This window comes from Myxine glutinosa, chromosome 1 (genome assembly GCF_964187855.1).
Source record: "Myxine glutinosa chromosome 1, kmMyxGlut1.1, whole genome shotgun sequence".
Lineage (NCBI taxonomy): Eukaryota > Metazoa > Chordata > Myxini > Myxiniformes > Myxinidae > Myxine > Myxine glutinosa.
In genome coordinates, this window is record NC_136261.1 from 151,936,103 (window position 1) to 151,954,166 (window position 18,064).

Genomic DNA, 18,064 nt, shown 5'->3' on the forward strand with positions numbered 1-18,064 from the left:
GAACGCCGGTTTGACCAGGTGCACGTGGACGTGGTCAAACCGGCGTTCCGGCACCGTGAACGGGGCCAACGGGGCCTGGGTGTGCCGGTGCACCTTGGCGCGCTGGCACGCGAGGCACGTCCTGGCCCAGCCGCGGACGGCCTTCCGGAGGCCATGCCAGACGAACTTGTCGGCGATCAGCCTTTGGGAGGCCCTCGCGCCCGGGTGGGACAGGCCGTGGATGGCGTCAAACACCTGGCGCTGCCAGCCCGCGGGCACGATGGGGCGTCGCCGCTGCACATCGTGCCGAAGCCCGGCGGGGGATGGCGACCGTGCGGGGACTATCGCCGTCTCAATGACGCCACGACTCCCGACCGCTACCCCGTCCCCCACATTCAGGACTTTTCCGCCCGTTTGGCGGGCAGGTCCTTCTTCTCGAAGGTGGACCTCATACGCGGCTACCGTCAGGCCGGAGGACGTCCCGAAGACGGCGGTCATCACGCCATTCGGACTCTTCGAGTTCCTGCGCATGCCCTTCGGTCTGAAGAATGCGGCTCAGGCGTTCCAGCGACTGATGGACAGCGTCCTGCGCGACTTGGATTTTGTCTACGTCTACCTGGACGATATCCTCGTCGCCAGCGCGTCCCGCGAAGAGCACCTACGCCACCTCCGCACGCTCTTCGAACGCCTGGGCCAGCATGGCCTGATTGTGAACCCCGCAAAGTGCCGGTTCGGCGCCGCCACAATCGATTTTCTGGGGCACCGTGTCACCAGGCACGGAGCCGTCCCCCTGCCGGCCAAGGTGGAGGCGGTGAAGGGGTTTCCGCGCCCCCGCACGATCAGAGGGCTGCAGGAGTTCCTGGGCATGGTGAACTTTTACCATCGGTTCCTGCCCCGTATCGCCCAGCTCCTGCGCCCCCTGCACGAAGCTCTCCGAGGTAAGCCGGGCAAAGGCGACGTTACCTGGACCGAGCAGATGGACACGGCCACGGCGTTCACGGGCGCGAAGCTCGCCTTGGCTAACGCCACCATGCTCGCGCACCCGGCGCCCGATGCACCGATCGCCCTCACCACCGATGCCTCGGACTACGCGGTGGGCGCGGTGCACGAGCAATGGGTGCGTGGAGCTTGGCAACCGCTGGCGTTCTTTAGCCGGCAGCTTCGCCCGCCCGAACGCCGTTACAGTACCTTCGACCGCGAGTTGCTCGGACTTCACTTGGCGGTCAGGCACTTCCGCCATCTGCTCGAGGGCCGTGCGTTCACTGCCTTCGTCGACCACAAGCCGCTGATCTTCGCGATGGGCAAGGTCACCGAGCCGTGGTCGGCCCGGCAGCAGCGTCACCTCTCGGCCGTGTCCGAGTACACGACGGACATCCAGCACGTCGCGGGGAAGGACAACCCGGTGGCGGATTGCCTTTCCCGGGCCGTCGCCCACGCAGTCCACCTCGGCATCGACTATGCCCGGATGGCAGCGGACCAGGCCGCTGACCCCGACGTCCAGGCCTTGCGGACCGCCGTCACGGGCCTCCGCGTCACCGAGGTGCCGTTCGACGGCGCGGGCGCGGCCCTCTTGTGCGACGTCTCCCTCGGGCGTCCTCGCCCCATCATGCCCGCGGGCTGGCAGCGCCAGGTGTTTGACGCCATCCACGACCTGTCCCACCCGGGCGCGAGGGCCTCCCAAAGGCTGATCGCCGACAAGTTCGTCTGGCATGGCCTCCGGAAGGCCGTCCGCGGCTGGGCCAGGACGTGCCTCGCGTGCCAGCGCGCCAAGGTGCACCGGCACACCCAGGCCCCGTTGGCCCCGTTCACGGTGCCGGAACGCCGGTTTGACCACGTCCACGTGGACCTGGTGGGACCTCTGCCCCCCTCGCGGGGTTTCACCTACGTCCTCACCATGGTGGACCGCACCACCCGGTGGCCGGAGGCCGTGCCCTTGGCGTCGACAACGGCGGCCGATGTCGCGCAGGCTTTCATCGCCACCTGGGTCGCCCGGTTCGGCGCCCCCTCAGACATCTCATCCGACCGCGGCCCCCAGTTCACCTCGGAGCTCTGGGGGGCGGTTGCGCAGGGGCTCGGGGTCCGGCTGCACCGAACCACGGCCTACCACCCCCAGGCTAACGGCCTGTGTGAGCGATTTCACCGCTCATTGAAGGCCGCGCTCCGGGCCACCCTCCGCGACGGCGGCTGGGTCGACAGGCTCCCCTGGGTCCTGCTGGGCCTCCGGACGGCGCCCAAGGAGGACCTGCGCGCATCCGCGGCGGAGTTGGTCTTCGGGCAACCGCTGCGGGTGCCGGGCGAGTTCCTCCCCGACTCCACGGCACCATGGTCCGCGGCACAGCAGCGCTCCGCTCTGCAAGAGACCGCCCAGAGGTTCGCCCCGGTGCCAACGGCATGCCACGGGCACCCACCGACGCACGTCGCCCCTGAGCTTCGCACGGCGGAGTACGTCTTCGTCCGCCACGATGCCCATCGGACACCACTGCGGCCCCCGTACGACGGGCCTTTCCGCGTGCTGGAGACCGGGGCGAAGCACTTCACCCTGGACATCGGCGGTACTCCTGACCGCGTTTCGGTAGACCGACCCACCTCAAGGTGCCCACCTCGATGTGGACCATCCACCGCCAGTGGCCCGACCCCCACGTCGGGGCCGCCCTCCTGCGGGCGGACCCCCGGCACCGCCCAGCCCCGCCGCCACGCCGCCCCCCGGTCCTGCACCCATCCCAGGGGCAGCCAGGGGCATCCCACCTGGCATCCCTGCACCCCGGACGCCGCCGATCGCCAGGGGGCGCTTCGGCCGGGTCATTCGTCTGCCCCGCAAACTGGCCCTCCAGGTGCGCGGGAATTCTGGGGGGGCGCGTGTGGCGGACACAAAAGCCCACTGGCGTGGTGACATCATTCCACGCACCAAGTGGGCGGTGGCCACGCCCGAGGGGTAGGCGTGGCCTCATGATATACACCGGGCGACCAGCCCGGAGCAGTTCAGTGTTACAGTGTGCTCTTACAATAAAGACGTTTATATGTTACCGCTTGTCCGCTTCCTCCTTGCTCACAAGCAGCGCGCGTAACGCCGCGCTTTAATATCTCAATTATTATTCAACCTAGAAAGGTGGTTTTGGTGTCTAACCCTAGGTTTTAGGGCCCAAGGAATCCAATTGAATCAATAAAATTACCATCAGTTAATTATTTATTGACAAGTCCAAGATGGCATCCCAAAGTGACATCCTGATCCACTAAAATGGCTCTGTCGAATAGGAGTCAACCTAGAGAGAATTTTTCAGTGTGTATACCTAGGTTTAAGGCACCCAGGAAATCATCAAAATTACTTAAATAAGCACAAAGTAATCAGGTAATCCAGAAAGCCAGGTTTACCAGCCCATTAGGCATTTGTTGTCTTATACAGTTAGTCGCTATTCATCGTCATCCTCTGACTCCTCTGGAAGAAACTTGTTATGTGGATTGTCACATTCTTCAAGTTGGCACGGTCCACAGGCAGTAGTACATGGTAGTCCATATCATCTGCAAGAGCAGCGGAGTGTCTTGCAGGCAGTGGAGCAGTTACAATGAATGACCTTCAAGAGACTGTCTGGAGCAGCGTTCATTCTTGACATAAGTGGGACAAACTGATTATCCTGCAGGCTCCACCCCCATTTCATGGCATCCATACCCTCTTCTTTTCCCATCCACACCATGATCTGGTAGTACGCTCTACGACAGTGAAGTTTGGTAGCAGATTCAGTTGGGGGCAGACGTTCGGGTGTTACAAAAGACGAAGCAGAGACAACCTTCTTGCTGAAGGTGTTATATCGCATTGTTGCAAGGGAATCTTTGCACTTGCCACCAAAGAGGATAGCCATTACTCGGCATCCAAGGTCATCGATCACCTCTGTGGTCTGGTTTGGGATGGTGAATGTGTTGGCACAAGACCGAAGGACAGGGTCTCCTTTTACAAGCTTCTGGAAAGCAGTCTTTTTGCCAACACCAAAAATCCGAGAAGTCGTGTCACAACCAGTCATGGCATGGATGAATATCAACTGAGAACACATGTCATGTCCGAGGATTTCTTTTAGACGGTTGATGTCATACACTTTAAAACTGCCATCAGCTTTGGACTTGTCTGATCTGAAATAAAGGCTCTTACTGTCTCCCTGCGCATAGTAAAGGAGTAAGACAAGGAGATCAGTATCTTCTCCAATCAGTGTAGTGGTGTGTAGAAGAGATGCCTCCACTGCAGCCTTTACTATATCTACGTCAGCATCTCCAGGTGCATTGACCACAGTGCAATACCTTTCACTCAGTTCATCACTTATCATCCCGATCAGTCTCTGTTTATTGATATCTCTTGACAGGACCTCCTCCTTCTTGCCTGAGAACTTTGTCTCAGCAGTGAAGCTGACAATGGGATGAATATTGTGTCCTCTTCTCTGATGCGTGTTGTCTTTAATGGACGGCCCTTCCTCATAGCCATCAAAAACAATGGTCGTAGCTGAACCATAATGCTGGATGGTGAAGTCAGCATACGACTGCACTATTTCACCATAGCTTTCTCCACTCTTCCATGGTATTCTGTGAAGGAGTGAACCTCCATCAAGGACGTGGATCTCCGTTTCTGGTACAGAATCTAGGATGGCATCACTTGCATGATCACAGATCGCGTGAGCTAGTTGTGGCTTATCAGCCTTTCGGAAGACGTTTCTGGCTTCAAAGAGGGCAGGAGGGAAAGGACTGAGCTCATAACTCATAACCTCCTGCAATGATAGCTCTCCAGTTTGGGAGACTACCAGGAAACGTTGAAAAAAGTGCAGAATCAATGGTTCGATCAGGAGCGACCTTTATAGCTGATGTTTGTCCAAGGGTTCTGGCTTTATCCTTTCTACTGAATGAGAATGTGAATGCATACTGTCCAATCATTTTGTGCATGATTTTGCATCCAACAGACTCGTATTCATGCACATTCACACCTTCCTGAGCCACAACACCAGTGACAATGTTCCTTAATGAAGAGTCTGGCGAGAAAGGTGAGCATCCTACAAGTTTTGAACTGATCTCCTCCAGGTCAGCAGCGTCCCTTTTCATCCTTGACTCCGTCAAATTGACACTTGACACACTGAAAAAATCTCTCTAGGTTGACTACTATTCGACAGAGCCATTTTAGTGGATCAGGATGTCACCTTGGGATGCCATCTTGGACTTGTCAATAAATAATTAACTGATGGTAATTTTATTGATTCAATTGGATTCCTTGGGCCCTAAAACCTAAGGTTAGACACCAAAACCACCTTTCTAGGTTGAATAATAATTGAGATATGGCCATTTTAAGCTCCCGGTGGCCATCTTGGACGCCATCTTGAAAATGACCCCCTTTCCGGAAGTCAGATGTTACTAGATTTTTAGTATGTTATTTAGCAAGCCCAATGGTACCAGAATCCATTGAAAAACATTTTGTATCAATGTTTTTGGGGTTCAACCATATATTGACCCCTCTATTGGAATCTCCCGCGATGAAGCTGATTCTGAGGGCCTTTCTCTCTCTCACCGCAGGCAGGTAGGTGGTCTTTCTGTCTTCTACCGACTCCTCTCTGGCCTTGTTCCCCCTGTTCTGTCTGTGGTCTCTCACCCAAATATTCCTGCAGGATGCACAAGATCTGCCAGCAATCCTCTTCTGGTGAAACTGCCAAAACAAGAATCTCTGCTCACCTTCACTCCTTCATTTCTCTTTTCTCCTGCCTCTGGAACAAACTCCCACACTCTCTTCAATCCCTCTCCTCCCTCCAGGTCCTTAAAACATTCTGTTCACTACCAGCTCTTATCTTTCCCCATGCAAAACCTTGATCTTTTCTACCTCCGTTAAAACACCCCAAATCCGCCTCTTTAAATCCCCAACTTCTTTCCTGAAATTCCAAGAAGTGTTCATTTGCTTTATGCCGTGTACACACCCCCCTTCTCCCCCAGCCCTCCCCCTTCCACAGATCTACTGACATCCCTGTTCTCTTCTGTTGTTGTGCTTGTGTGCTTCCCTCTCTCCTCTTGTCTCCCGCTCCCTTCATTGCATGTTTTATTTGTCTGTGCATGTTTTCATGTTCAATGTGTTAGCTCTTACACGAGCCTCGATCTTGTATACCAAAAAAAAAAGAAGATGGAGAAAAAAATAAGGATGACGTCATCGGTCACGTGGTTCGGTCGCCATATTTGATATATCACAAAAAACCTTAAAAACCACTGAAAACATGTCCTGGCGAGGGTCTGCAATCTCTGATTGCTCTTTCTAGTTTTTATTCGGTTCTCACAACCACATCCTAACTTAAAACAGTGCCAGGACTAATTTGATCTGGTTTGCACATGAAATAATCCTTGTTCTCGAGGTTAAAGAAAGTCCCAATTTTGTTTGCAGACCATCCGAGCTCCAGTTTTACACGAGTGCCTCAGCTGTGATGTTTCTTCTTCCACTTTGGACATTTACTGTATGTATTGCATCATATTATGGTTTGCTTTCATTTATTTATGCTATTTATCTTGGTGTGTAAATGCACATTGGAGAGGTGGTATTTATGCCTGAAGATAGCCATATTTTAAAAATAAGATTGAAGACTCCACTGAAACAGAGCATCCAAATGGTATGTACGAGTGTTAATATAGGCATATTTGGAATTTCGTGTATTTTTTTTGTTAAAAGACAAAACTCAATTGATTTTGTAAGAAGGTATCATAAGCTTTAAAAAAAATTAGGGTGGCATTTTTTCTGAACATTCTAAGACTATGAAATCCAAGATGGCGTCCAAAATGGCCGCCGAACACGAATAATGCGATATCTTCGCGAGTACATGTGATACAATTACAAATAAAGTGTCTAAATATATGTTTTCTGAGACCAGGAATCGAATGGAATCATCAAATTTATGTTATATGTATGATCTACATGCCAAATTCCAAAATGGCCACCGCGCACCCGCAATGTAAACTATACCTTCTCCCTTTGCATGTAATTACAAACAAAGTATCTATTTAAAGACATGTATTTTTCACAAAGAATACATAATTAACAAGCCAACAAACAGATCTAAATAAAATGAAATACTTGAATTACTGTTCAATCTCTTAAATCGTTTAAACAGGAAGATGCAAAAAGTCATACTGATTAAATGCCTGGCTTTCATTTAGTATTTTTAACAATGGATATCAAGTGAATTATAATTTTGTGAATGTCATAGAAAGTAACACCTCAATCTTCACAGTCTTCATTTATCCCTGGTTGGACAGTTTTGTTGTTGCAGCTGAAAACCCAGCATCCACAAACTTCCGTACATGGGATATTGTTCTTGCGACAGCTGCACCTTCCTTCGCATCCACGTTTGCACCCGCACTTTATGAGGTGCAATACTGCTTCAGGAGCTGGTGGATTCAAACAGCGAACTGGAGAGAAGTGACTTGAAACTGCATCAAATGTCCAACCAAATGCAGCTGGTGCTGGGAGGCACGGGTGAGTTTCACAAGCTTTTCTCCAAATCATGGATATGTAATGTGCCCGACGAATGTGTAAGTCCAGTGAACCAGAAGTTGGTGGTAGGTTTTCTCCTTCGGCTGCACGATTTGAGTAGAGGAACCAACGGAGCTCATTCACTTTTGTGTAGATTTTGGATCGATACAAAATACAGACAAAGCGTTCCAACTGAGAGCATACATCAGCGGGCAGATCAATGTCATCATTCCCGAGCATTGCTAGTGCATCCAGGATCTCATCATCACAAGACATAAATGCCTTGAAGCACGAGTCTTTGGTTCTGCCAGCAAATCTACCAGACATATCGGAACCTGTCAGAGCATGAAAACCTAACAGTGCAGAAGCGCGCTTTGGTCCTAAGTTGTTGTATATGCTCCGCACAGAAATGTTCCTTTTTAGCCTGCCCTTTCCCATAAGGAAGGTTGTAGACGTTGGTAAGTTTGGATACATGTAGACAAGCAACAAAAAGACGTCTGTGTCTGGGGAACTGACAACAAGTTCTGCTTCATTGAGAACAGTTAGAGCATGCAGTACAAGCAAAGTGTCTGCCTCTTCTTGGCTGTGAGTGAGGAGCGAGTCTGGGATATCAACATTGCCCTTGGTTTGTGTTCCTGAGGTCACCATAAGTTGTTTCAGTCTGTTGTTGGAGCTCTTGGACTTGGTGTTTTTGTGCACATCCAGAGCTAAGCCGACGGTAAGGGGAGTCTCAGTGCGGTGTTTGAAAGTGACATCTTCATGTTTTGTTTCATAGGTGACCTGCCGATCAGACTTGTATGCACATACGAAATGTTGTGCCAGCACAGATGCACTTTGGTTCATAGATTCGGCCCTGCTGATTGTTTTAACATGATGTAAACCTTGGATAGCAAGCTTGCAGAGGAGTTGAAGCAAAGCAGGTGGTTCATAATTATCAAATGTTCCTTCGAATTTCCACGGGGGTTGCGCTTGCAATGTCTCTTCTCAGTATTTTAGATGCTTTCAGAAGGACTTTCACATCTTCTCTTAGGTCTTTTGTATCGGAGGCCAACGCACCAGCTAACAGGGTTTCCTTGGATTTTGTAGAAAGTACTTGCTCAGGTTTGGTTTTGTCTGGAGGCCTGGTGAAGTGCACATCAGCGATGTTGTCCAAAATCAGTTGCTTTAAGTATGGTTTGTATCACGGATTGTCGGGTAAAGGGAACCCATTGGCTTCTAGCAAACCAACATATGATTGTTCAATGTCGTTCATATTCAAAGCTGAACTGTTAGATGGGTCATTGATTTCAGTTTCCACCATGTCGAGCATCTCCAGGTCAGACACTAACTGTGCAAAATGAACATGCTGTTTTGGAGGTCTGTTAGCTTTTTCTATGTCTCGTTTTGCATGGCCTAAGCACAGAAGGTGATACTTCATGTCCTCAGCAACTGCTGTAAGAAGATCAGATGAGCCTACAACATTGCTCAGTCTAACTTTCAAAAGTTTTCTGTCTGTTTGTTGTCCAATGGCTTTGAGCTGAGCTCCCATGTTTTCAGTTGAGACGTCGTGCAATTTGTCTGCTTTGTCTTCCTGACAAATGACACACATCTCCTTGTCGAAAGCCTGACTTCTGGTAGATCGCTGTGATGTGGAAGCACTTGTAGATGCAGCATCAGATTTTTTCGGTCGTCCTTTTGTCTTCTGTTTTATATAACTGACGCCGCCTGTCGCTTGTCCTTTCTCATATCGGGTCTTGGCTCGTTCAATGCATGTTTTATGTGTGAGATCCTTATAACATGTCTTGTGGTATGAAAAACCATTCTGTAACAGTTCATGGGCTGACAAACCTTTTATGCGATTCTTTAATGTAGAGAATTCTGTTTCCCCATATGAACATCGAACATCAGTTGTTGTAATTACTTTCTCTACTGAAGGCAAAGAAGGACGAAGCACATCGTTTGTATAATCTGTTTGCTTGCTGCTCAACTGGCAAATAAAGCATAGTTCAAAATCCACCGTTTTTGACTTCTTGTTAGATGAAGACTCTGCCATTTTGGTTAATCTAAGGTCTCTAAGCTATGTTATCCTGGGTGATGGTTGCTGTGGGTACTTGCAGCCTGCAAAAGAAGAAAAGAATATGTTAGTGCACCATAAAATGGACAAGTGGAACCTTAACACTATAAAACGAACAAACTGCTGCCGGTGACTGGATTCGAACGTCAATTTTCCGGCCGCCATGTTGAAATAAAAAAGGCAGCCTCTGTCTGAAATAGTGCAAAATAAAAAGATTAGTAGTCAGGTGGAAGTTATTGTTATTATAGTCACCTCTATATACAAGTTCCAAGCAGTTCATGCTGAAAACAAAAATATTTAAACCACATTAAGTTAATTTTAGCGTCAAATTTAGGGCGTTTTGCTATGGTGGCGGCCATCTTGGATTTCAGGCCGTTAGAATGTTCAGAAAAAATGCCACCCTAAATGTTTTTAAAGCTTATGATACCTTCTTACAAAATCAAGTGAGTTTTTGCTTTTAACAAAAAAAATACACGAATTTTTTTTTCATGACAAATATGCCTACAGTATGTACACAAGTTTTCACAGTAAGAAACTGTTAATCATATCTTTCTTTTGTTTTAATGAAAACTAGAATATAAGACCCGTCGCTTCACTGACGGGAATATCAATCTTTGAGTAATTGTTAAAAAAGAAGAAAAAAAAGAAGACAATTTTGTCGATGGGAGAAAATAAAATTAGGCCGTGTATAGATACCGGCCTAGCTATACACTCAGGGAGCAAGGACATTATTCATAGCATATGAACGACAGCCTTTTTAGATGCTGAATTGCGAATAATATACATCATGCCAAGAAGTTAAAAATAAAAATAATTTCTCGCCCTCTCCCCCACTTTTCTATCTCTTTATCAAAGTGTCTAGGTTACGTATTAGGCACGGGCTATGACAGGAAATAAACTCTGAGGTCTCCTCGTCTCTGCCTTTGCGTAAATGCTAAAAAAACGGAGCTTTCCCTTTCCTCGGCATAGCTGTGATGGCTAATCTATGGAGCAAGAAAAAAAAAGGATTCTTGGGAGATCCTACCCTCTGTGCAGGGATAACCAGCATCGCAAGTTGGTGTTTGCAGTTTCACCACTTGTGCCCATGTACCCATAAAAACAAAAATTTAAAAAATATTTGCATCACAAACCTTCCCGGGAGTCCCCTGAATCCACCACAACAAACAACAACAACATGCATTTTAAGGCCATTTTCCCTGCTAGAGCAGGGTTTAGCCTTGTGGTCCCCATGACAATCTTCTCCATTTTGCCCTATTTTCTGCATCTCTCCTTGTTAACTCCCTTGCCCGCATTTCTTCTTCCACCATCTTCAGCCAAGTCTTTCTCGGTCTTCCCCGTCCTCTACTTCCTTCTACATTCATTTCCATCACTCTTCTCAACCAGTCACTTTCATCCTTCCCCAACACATGACCAAACCATCTCAACCTGTTCCTCTTCACAACATCGATCACAGGTGCTATTCCCATAATCTTTCGCAATTCATCATTTGTCTTCCTCTCTCTCAACGATACTCCGCACATCCATCGAACCATTCACATTTCCACTCTTTCCAGCCTTCGTTGCTGATCTACGTTCATTACCCATGTCTCGCTCCCATAAATCATAACACTTCTCACATATGCAGCATACACCTTTCCCTTCAGCTTCATCGACACTCCCCTCCTCATCAGCACGCCACTCAGTTCCCGAAACTTCTTCCATGCACATCTCACTCTTGCAACCGTTGCCGAGTCTGATCCACCTTCTCCATTCAGCATGTCTCCGAGGTAGCAAAATGTTTTCACACCTTCCAGCTTCATGCCATCTCCAAGATCCAACTCAACATTTCCTCCATCTGCAGCTCCCTCTGTGCACACCTTACATTTGAATGTAGCTGCCACACTGGTTAATGACCCTCCCAGACCACTACATTTTTGATGAACCCACTCAGCACACATTGTACATTGAATGGAGTTCACTCCGACACCCTTCCTGCACACAGCACACGGCCACTTCCCAGTTATTTCCACCTCACCACATGCTTTGCCACTTGCCATCACCTTCGTCTTTCCTATATTCACCTTCAGACCTTTTGTCTCCATACATTCCTTCCACTTGTTCATTTTTCCTTCAGTCCATCCATACTTTCCGCAATCAACACCAGATCATCTGCATAGAACAACTCCCACGGTAAACCCTCCTTTACGTTCTGAGCCAGCACCTCCATCACAGCTACAAATAGTAGTGGACTTAGTACCGACCCCTGATGCACTCCCACCTTCACCTCAAACTCACCACTGTTCCCGTCCTTCGTCCTTACAGCTGTGCGCGCTCTTTTGTACATTGCCATCACTACTCGGATCAACCATTCCTCCACTCCTAACTTCCTCAATGCCCATGTCAATACTTCACGGGGAACCCGATCGAATGCTTTCTCCAGATCAACAAACCCATGAAACAACTTCTTCCTGTTCTCCATGTACTTCTCCTGCAACTGCCTCACAATAAAGAGCACGTCTGTCGTTCCTCTTCCTGGCATAAATCCAAACTGCATTTCGTCGATCTTCACCTTCTTCCTTATCCTCCTCTCCAACACCCTTTCCAATACCTTCATTCCATGCTCCAATAACTTTATCGCTCGGTACGAGCCACACTCCAGAGGGTCACCTTTCCCCTTGTATAGAGGGACGAGGGTACTCAGTTCCCAATCCACTGGAATGCGGCCTTCTTTCACCACCAGATTACAGATCTCTGTCATTCTCTTCACACCCCAACTTCCTGCTGCCTTCAACAAATCTCCCACAACTCCCGTCGGCCCTCCCGCTTTTCTACTCTTCATTGCTTTTCTCGCTTCCTCAACTTCCTTCTCAGTTATCTTCTCTGCCGGTCCTAAAACTGGGTTACTCTCTATGTTGCCATCCCATTCATTCTCTGTTTTCAACAGCATTTCCATATCTTTTCCATCTTTCTTTAATTCCATCTGGGTCCACAACGATTTTTCCCACTTCATCCTTCAAGCAACTCACCCCCATCACATCACACCTCTCTTTCGCTATCTGCTTTGCAATCCGGAATACCGCTCTCTGACCCTCTTCCGAATCCAAGCTTTCTCCGAACATTTTCCTACATGCCTCCTGCGCCTTTCCTACCTCTTTCTTTGCAGCCTTCTTGGCTGCCTTATAACTTTCATGCTCTGCTTTTTCTGCGCCCATACCCTTCGCCTTCTGCCACTCCTTGAACTTCTTCCTCTTCACGTCAATCCTCTTTCCAACTTCCTCATCCCACCACCATGTTTCCGAGTGCCTCGGTGGTCCTTTTGTCCATCCACATACCTCACCAACGGCTCCCAACAGACTATCTTTCATTGACATCCAACCACGTTCAAGCTCAACCACATCATCCTCCACCCTACTCAGCCTCTCTTTTAATGCCTCCCTTACTGTCACCTCTTTCAACCTCCACACCTTCATTCTCGGTTGGTACTTCACCCGCCGAGCTCTCCTCGCACTTTTCACCCTTATGTCGCAGACAACCAAGTGGTGCTGTGAAACAGCCTCCTCCCCCGGGATCACCTTTGTGTCCCGGAGGTGCCCCCTATCTCGCCTACGCACCATCAGGTAGTCAACGGTTGGCGTCGACCCACCTGACGTGTATGTAAAAAGCTTATTATCCTCTTTCTGGAACTGAGTATTACAAATCAACAAATCAGCTCCATCAGCAAACTCCAAAATCCTTTCACCTTCTCCATTTCTCACACCATATCCGTAACCCCCATGAACTCCCTCAAAACCGTCCATACTCCTTCCCACATGTCCATTTAGGTCTCCTCCTACCACAACAACTTCCTCATCTTTCACGTTTTTCATCAGCTTCTCTATCACACACCAGAACTTGTCCTTCTCTTCATCGCTCCGACCAACCTGCGGAGCATATCCCGAGATGACGTTCACAAAGAGCTTTCCAATCATCATTTTCACCATCATCAACCTATCACTCACTCTAGTCACACTCACCACACTGTCCACAAACTCCTCAGAAAACAGGACACCAACACCATTCACGCCCTCCGGGCCCCCTTGCCACACAAACTTGTATTTCTGTCCCTGCCTACCCTTCACCATTCTCACACCACTTCCCTTCCATCTCATCTCTTGCACACAACATATGTCCACTCTTCTTCTGATCAATACTTCCACCACTTCTCCTGATCTCCCTGTCATTGTCCCTACATTCCATGTCCCAAACCTCAGAAACCGATCTCTACTTCGGGCTGTACCCTGCCCATATGTAGTTGTAATTGTCGTGGTTCTCTTTTTGAGGAAATGTTTTTATAGCCGGATGCCCTTCCTGACGCCAACCCTCTTAGTCACCTCTTACGACACGCAGGGATACGGTGTACCTATTCTAACCAGGGTACACACCGGGATCCTGAATCCACCACAGTAGGATTTATTGAAAGCCATTAATCTGTTCTCAAGTTATAACATAACAAACGGACAGACGCGGCTCCTTTTGTAACATAGATTTTCAAACACAACTGACACAAGGATGAAATCATTTCGTCCGTGTCGCATACACTACTTCTGCCAAATTTCGGCTGAATCCATCCACAAACTTTTGAGATAACTTGTTCACAGACAGACAGACAGGGGTGAAAAACATGTAAATCTCCATCCACCTTCGGTGGCGGAGGTGATAGTCAACCGGGGGGGGGGGGGGGGGGGGGGGTGTTCAGTTTGCTGGCGCCTCCCAAGTTCCTTATCTATGGTTTTGAATGGAATGCTTGTTTTTGAGTGCTTAAACCATTCGGCAAGTGCTTTACAAGAAACTTGGCACCGGAAACCCATCCCATGTCTTCTCTTCTGGACTTGGTTATGACTAACTTCCCTGAAAATGTCTGCTGCTCTTCTTCTGCTCCAATCGGCTCATCTGATCATGTGCTTGTTAAAGTGGACATCTCTCTGACCATTCTCAGAGAGCCTCCTCAGCGCCGACGAGTCTGGCATTTCACTCAGGCCAACTGGCATGGTCTTCAAGCAGCCATCAATCATCTGGACTGGTCTCCCATCTCTACCGCCTCTGACATCAACTCATCCTGGGAATTCTTCCAAAGTAAACTGCTCTCTCTCATGCACAGATTTATCCCATCTAGTCTTCAGTTGTCATACCCTTCCTCCCGTCCATGGTACACGGAATCTTGTGGTGAGGCTATTGCCCAGAAACAACTTGCTTTCGTCTCCTGGAAAGCAAATCCAACGGAAGGAAATCTCATTTCCTTTCACAAAGCCCGAAACAAGTGTGTGTCCACCCTCAGGAGAGCCAGGAAACAATATCTCTCCGTTCTCAGGACAGAACTCTCTTATCTGTCTCCCTCTTCCAAATCCTGGTGGCGGCTGGTCAAATCTGTTTCTGGTGTTTGTTCCCCCTCCATCCCCTCCCTCACCTCAAACGGCCACACGGCTGACTCCGCGCGTGAAAAAGCTGAATGCCTCAACTCTGTGTTTGCCTCTAAATCTTGTGTCCCAAACCCATCCCTCTCTGTACCCACCGTACCCAGTCGTACCCAGCTGCTCCTGGACTCTGTGTCCTTTCCTCCTGACAAGGTGGAAAAGTTTCTGTCAACCCTCGACTCTGATTCTGCAACTGGACCTGACGGCATCAGCCCACGGGTCCTAAAATCTTGTTCTTCCGCTCTTTCACTCCCTCTCTCTGTTCTCTTCACACTCTCTTTTGCTCAAGGTCATCTGCCATCTGCTTGGAAATCTGCCAACATCACCGCTTTGCACAAAAAGGTGCAAAAACAGATCCCAGCAACTACAGACCAATCAGCCTTCTCTCAATTATCAGTAAAGTCATGGAATCCATCATTGCTTCAGATATGAAATCTTTCCTCTTCTCCAATGGCTTGATCTCTGATCATCAATTTGGTTTCAGACCTGGTCACTCTACTCTGGACATGCTGCTACTGCTTTCTCAGCAATGGATGGAGGTCCTCAATGCCAAACAGGAAATTAGAGCTGTCTCCCTTGACATATCACATGCCTTCGATACGGTCTGGCACCCCGCTTTGCTCACCAAACTCTCCTCTGTTGGTATCCATGGAAATCTCCACGCATGGCTGGCGGACTTCCTCTCTAGTCGTAGTCAACGTGTGGCCCTGAATGGGTTTCTCTCATCTCCTCTTCCTGTTCAGGCTGGAGTTCCCCAAGGCAGTGTTCTGGGCCCTGTGCTTTTTCTGGTCTTCATCAATGATCTCTCCGACTCTCTTGAAAATCCTCTCCATCTCTTTGCTGATGACTCTACTCTCTGTCGCTCCATTCTTCATCCCTCAGATCGGCAGTCTGCAGCCTCCTCACTCTCTGCAGACCTGGACAAAATCACAGACTGGGCAAACAAGTGGAACATGTCTTTCAATCCTGACAAATCTCACACTCTTACAATGTCTCTCCGAAAAGACCGACTGGACAACCCTCCCATCTACTTTCTGAATAATCCTCTCCAAGAAGTTCTGTCACTCAAACTTTTGGGTCTCACTATCTGCCATGATCTTTCCTGGGAAAACCACATTTCAAATCTGGCCTCCAAAGCCAGTCGCCGACTGGGCATCCTCCGTCGTGCGAAGTCCTTCCTTGGCACACCTGAGCTCCTCACCACGTACAAGGCTTTCATCTGCAGCTCAATGGAATACTGCTCTCCCCTCTGGGCTGGTGCTCCTGCCTCACACTTAGCTCGTCTTCACGCTGTTGAAAGCAAAGCATTCAGAATCATTGGAATCTCCCGCGATGAAGCAAACTCCAAGGGCCTCTCACTCACTCACCGCAGGCAGGTTGGTGGTCTTTTCCGTCTTCTACCGACTCCTCTCTGGCCTTGCCCCCCCAGCTCTCTCTGGGCTCTGTCCCGCAAATATTCCTACAGGTCGCACAAGATCTGCCTGCAACCCTCTTATGGTTAAACTGCCAAAATCAAGACTCTCTGCTCACCTTCACTCCTTCATTCCCCTTTTCTCCCGCCTCTGGAACAAACTCCCTCACTCTCTTCAATCCCACTCCACCCTCCAGGTCTTTAAAACAGCTGTTCACCACCATCTCTTATCTTCCCCCATCCAAAACCTTGATCTTTTCTATCCCCGATAATTTCACCCCAATTCCACTTTTTGAAATACCAACTTCTGTCCTGGAAGTCCTTGGTGTCCTTGTGTTTTATACTTCTCCCACCCCCCCCCCCCCCTTCCCACGCCAACTCCCCCCAAGCCCTCTCCCTCCCACACATCTCCCTGCTCTTAAATGTTGTGTGCTCTCAAGTGTTTTTTTTTTGTTTGTTTTTTTGTATACTGAATCGAGGCTCGTGAAAGAGCTAACATTTATTTCACAAACAAATCAACCAGACAAACAAAACACACAAAAAGAGGGAGCGGAAGACAAGATGGGGAGAGAAGGGGAAGCACACAACCACAACATTTGAGAGCAGGGAGAAGTGTGGGAGGGAGAGGGTTTGGGGGCAGGAGGCGTGGGAGGGGGAGGGCGGGGGGAAGAGGTATAAAACACAAGGGGACCGAAATTAGCGGGGGTAGAAAAGATCAAGATTTTGGGTGGGGGAGGATAAGAGATGGTGGTGAACAGCTGTTTTAAAGACCTGGAGGCAGGAGTGGGATTGAAGAGAGTGAGGGAGTTTGGTCCAGAGGTGGGAGAAAAGAGGAATGAAAGAGTGAAGGTGAATAGAGAGTCTTGATTTTGGCAGCTTCACCATAAGAGGGTTGCAGGCAGATCTTGTGCGACCTGTAGGAATATTTGGGGGACAGAGCACCGACAGAGCTGGGGGAGCAAGGCCGGAGAGGATTCGCTAGAAGACAGAAAGACCACCAACCTGCCTGCGGTGGGTGAGTCAGTGAAAGGCCCTCGGAGATAGCTTCATCGCGGGAGATTCCAATGATTCTGAACGCTTTGGTTTCAACAGCGTGAAGACGGGCTAGGTGTGAGGCAGGAGCACCAGACCAGAGGGGAGAGCAGTATTCCATTGAGGAGAACAGTATTCCATTGAGCTGCGGATGAAAGTTTGTATGTGGTGAGGAGCTCAGGTGTGCCAAGGGAAGGACTTTGCACGACGGAGGATGCCCAGTCGGCGACTGGCTTTGGAAGCAAAGACTTTGGATCTGGCTTTGGATCTGGCAAAGGGCTGGCTTTGGAGGGTTCAAAGGATCTACAATTAAAAACCATATAGATTGCAGTAAAGTTATTATTAAAGGAAATATAAAGTAAGTACAGCACAATAATTATATCTACATATGGACAATGGACATAAAACAGTACAAAAGCACTTAAATAAATCAAAATGTATAGCAATCAGCCAGTTATGCGGACGGAAATGATATTCTTTGTCGTGGACGTTCATTTTAAAACTGAGAATTGCTGTATACTACAGTGCCATCAGAAAGTATGCATGCACCTTGACATTTTCACAGTTTGTTGTTGCAGCCTGAATTTAAAATGGTTTGAATTTTTTTTTAAATTGTCACCCATCTACACAATATACCCCATTTTTCATGAAAATGAAATACAGAAATATCAAAAAAAAAATTCTATACT

At 48.8% G+C, this 18,064-nt stretch overlaps 1 protein-coding gene across 3 annotated transcripts in view; it reads left to right on the forward strand.

Annotated features, from left to right (window-relative positions):
- The window catches only part of LOC137429809 (solute carrier family 35 member E2A), a 70,591-nt gene that overhangs the window by 23,106 nt on the left and 29,421 nt on the right, over positions 1-18,064 (forward strand). For all 3 annotated transcript variants that reach the window (XM_068120081.2, XM_068120089.2, XM_068120098.2), the window contains exon 7: positions 6,368-6,437. In XM_068120081.2, coding sequence (XP_067976182.2) covers positions 6,368-6,437 — 70 coding nt within the window. The remainder of the gene's footprint in view (positions 1-6,367; positions 6,438-18,064) is intronic.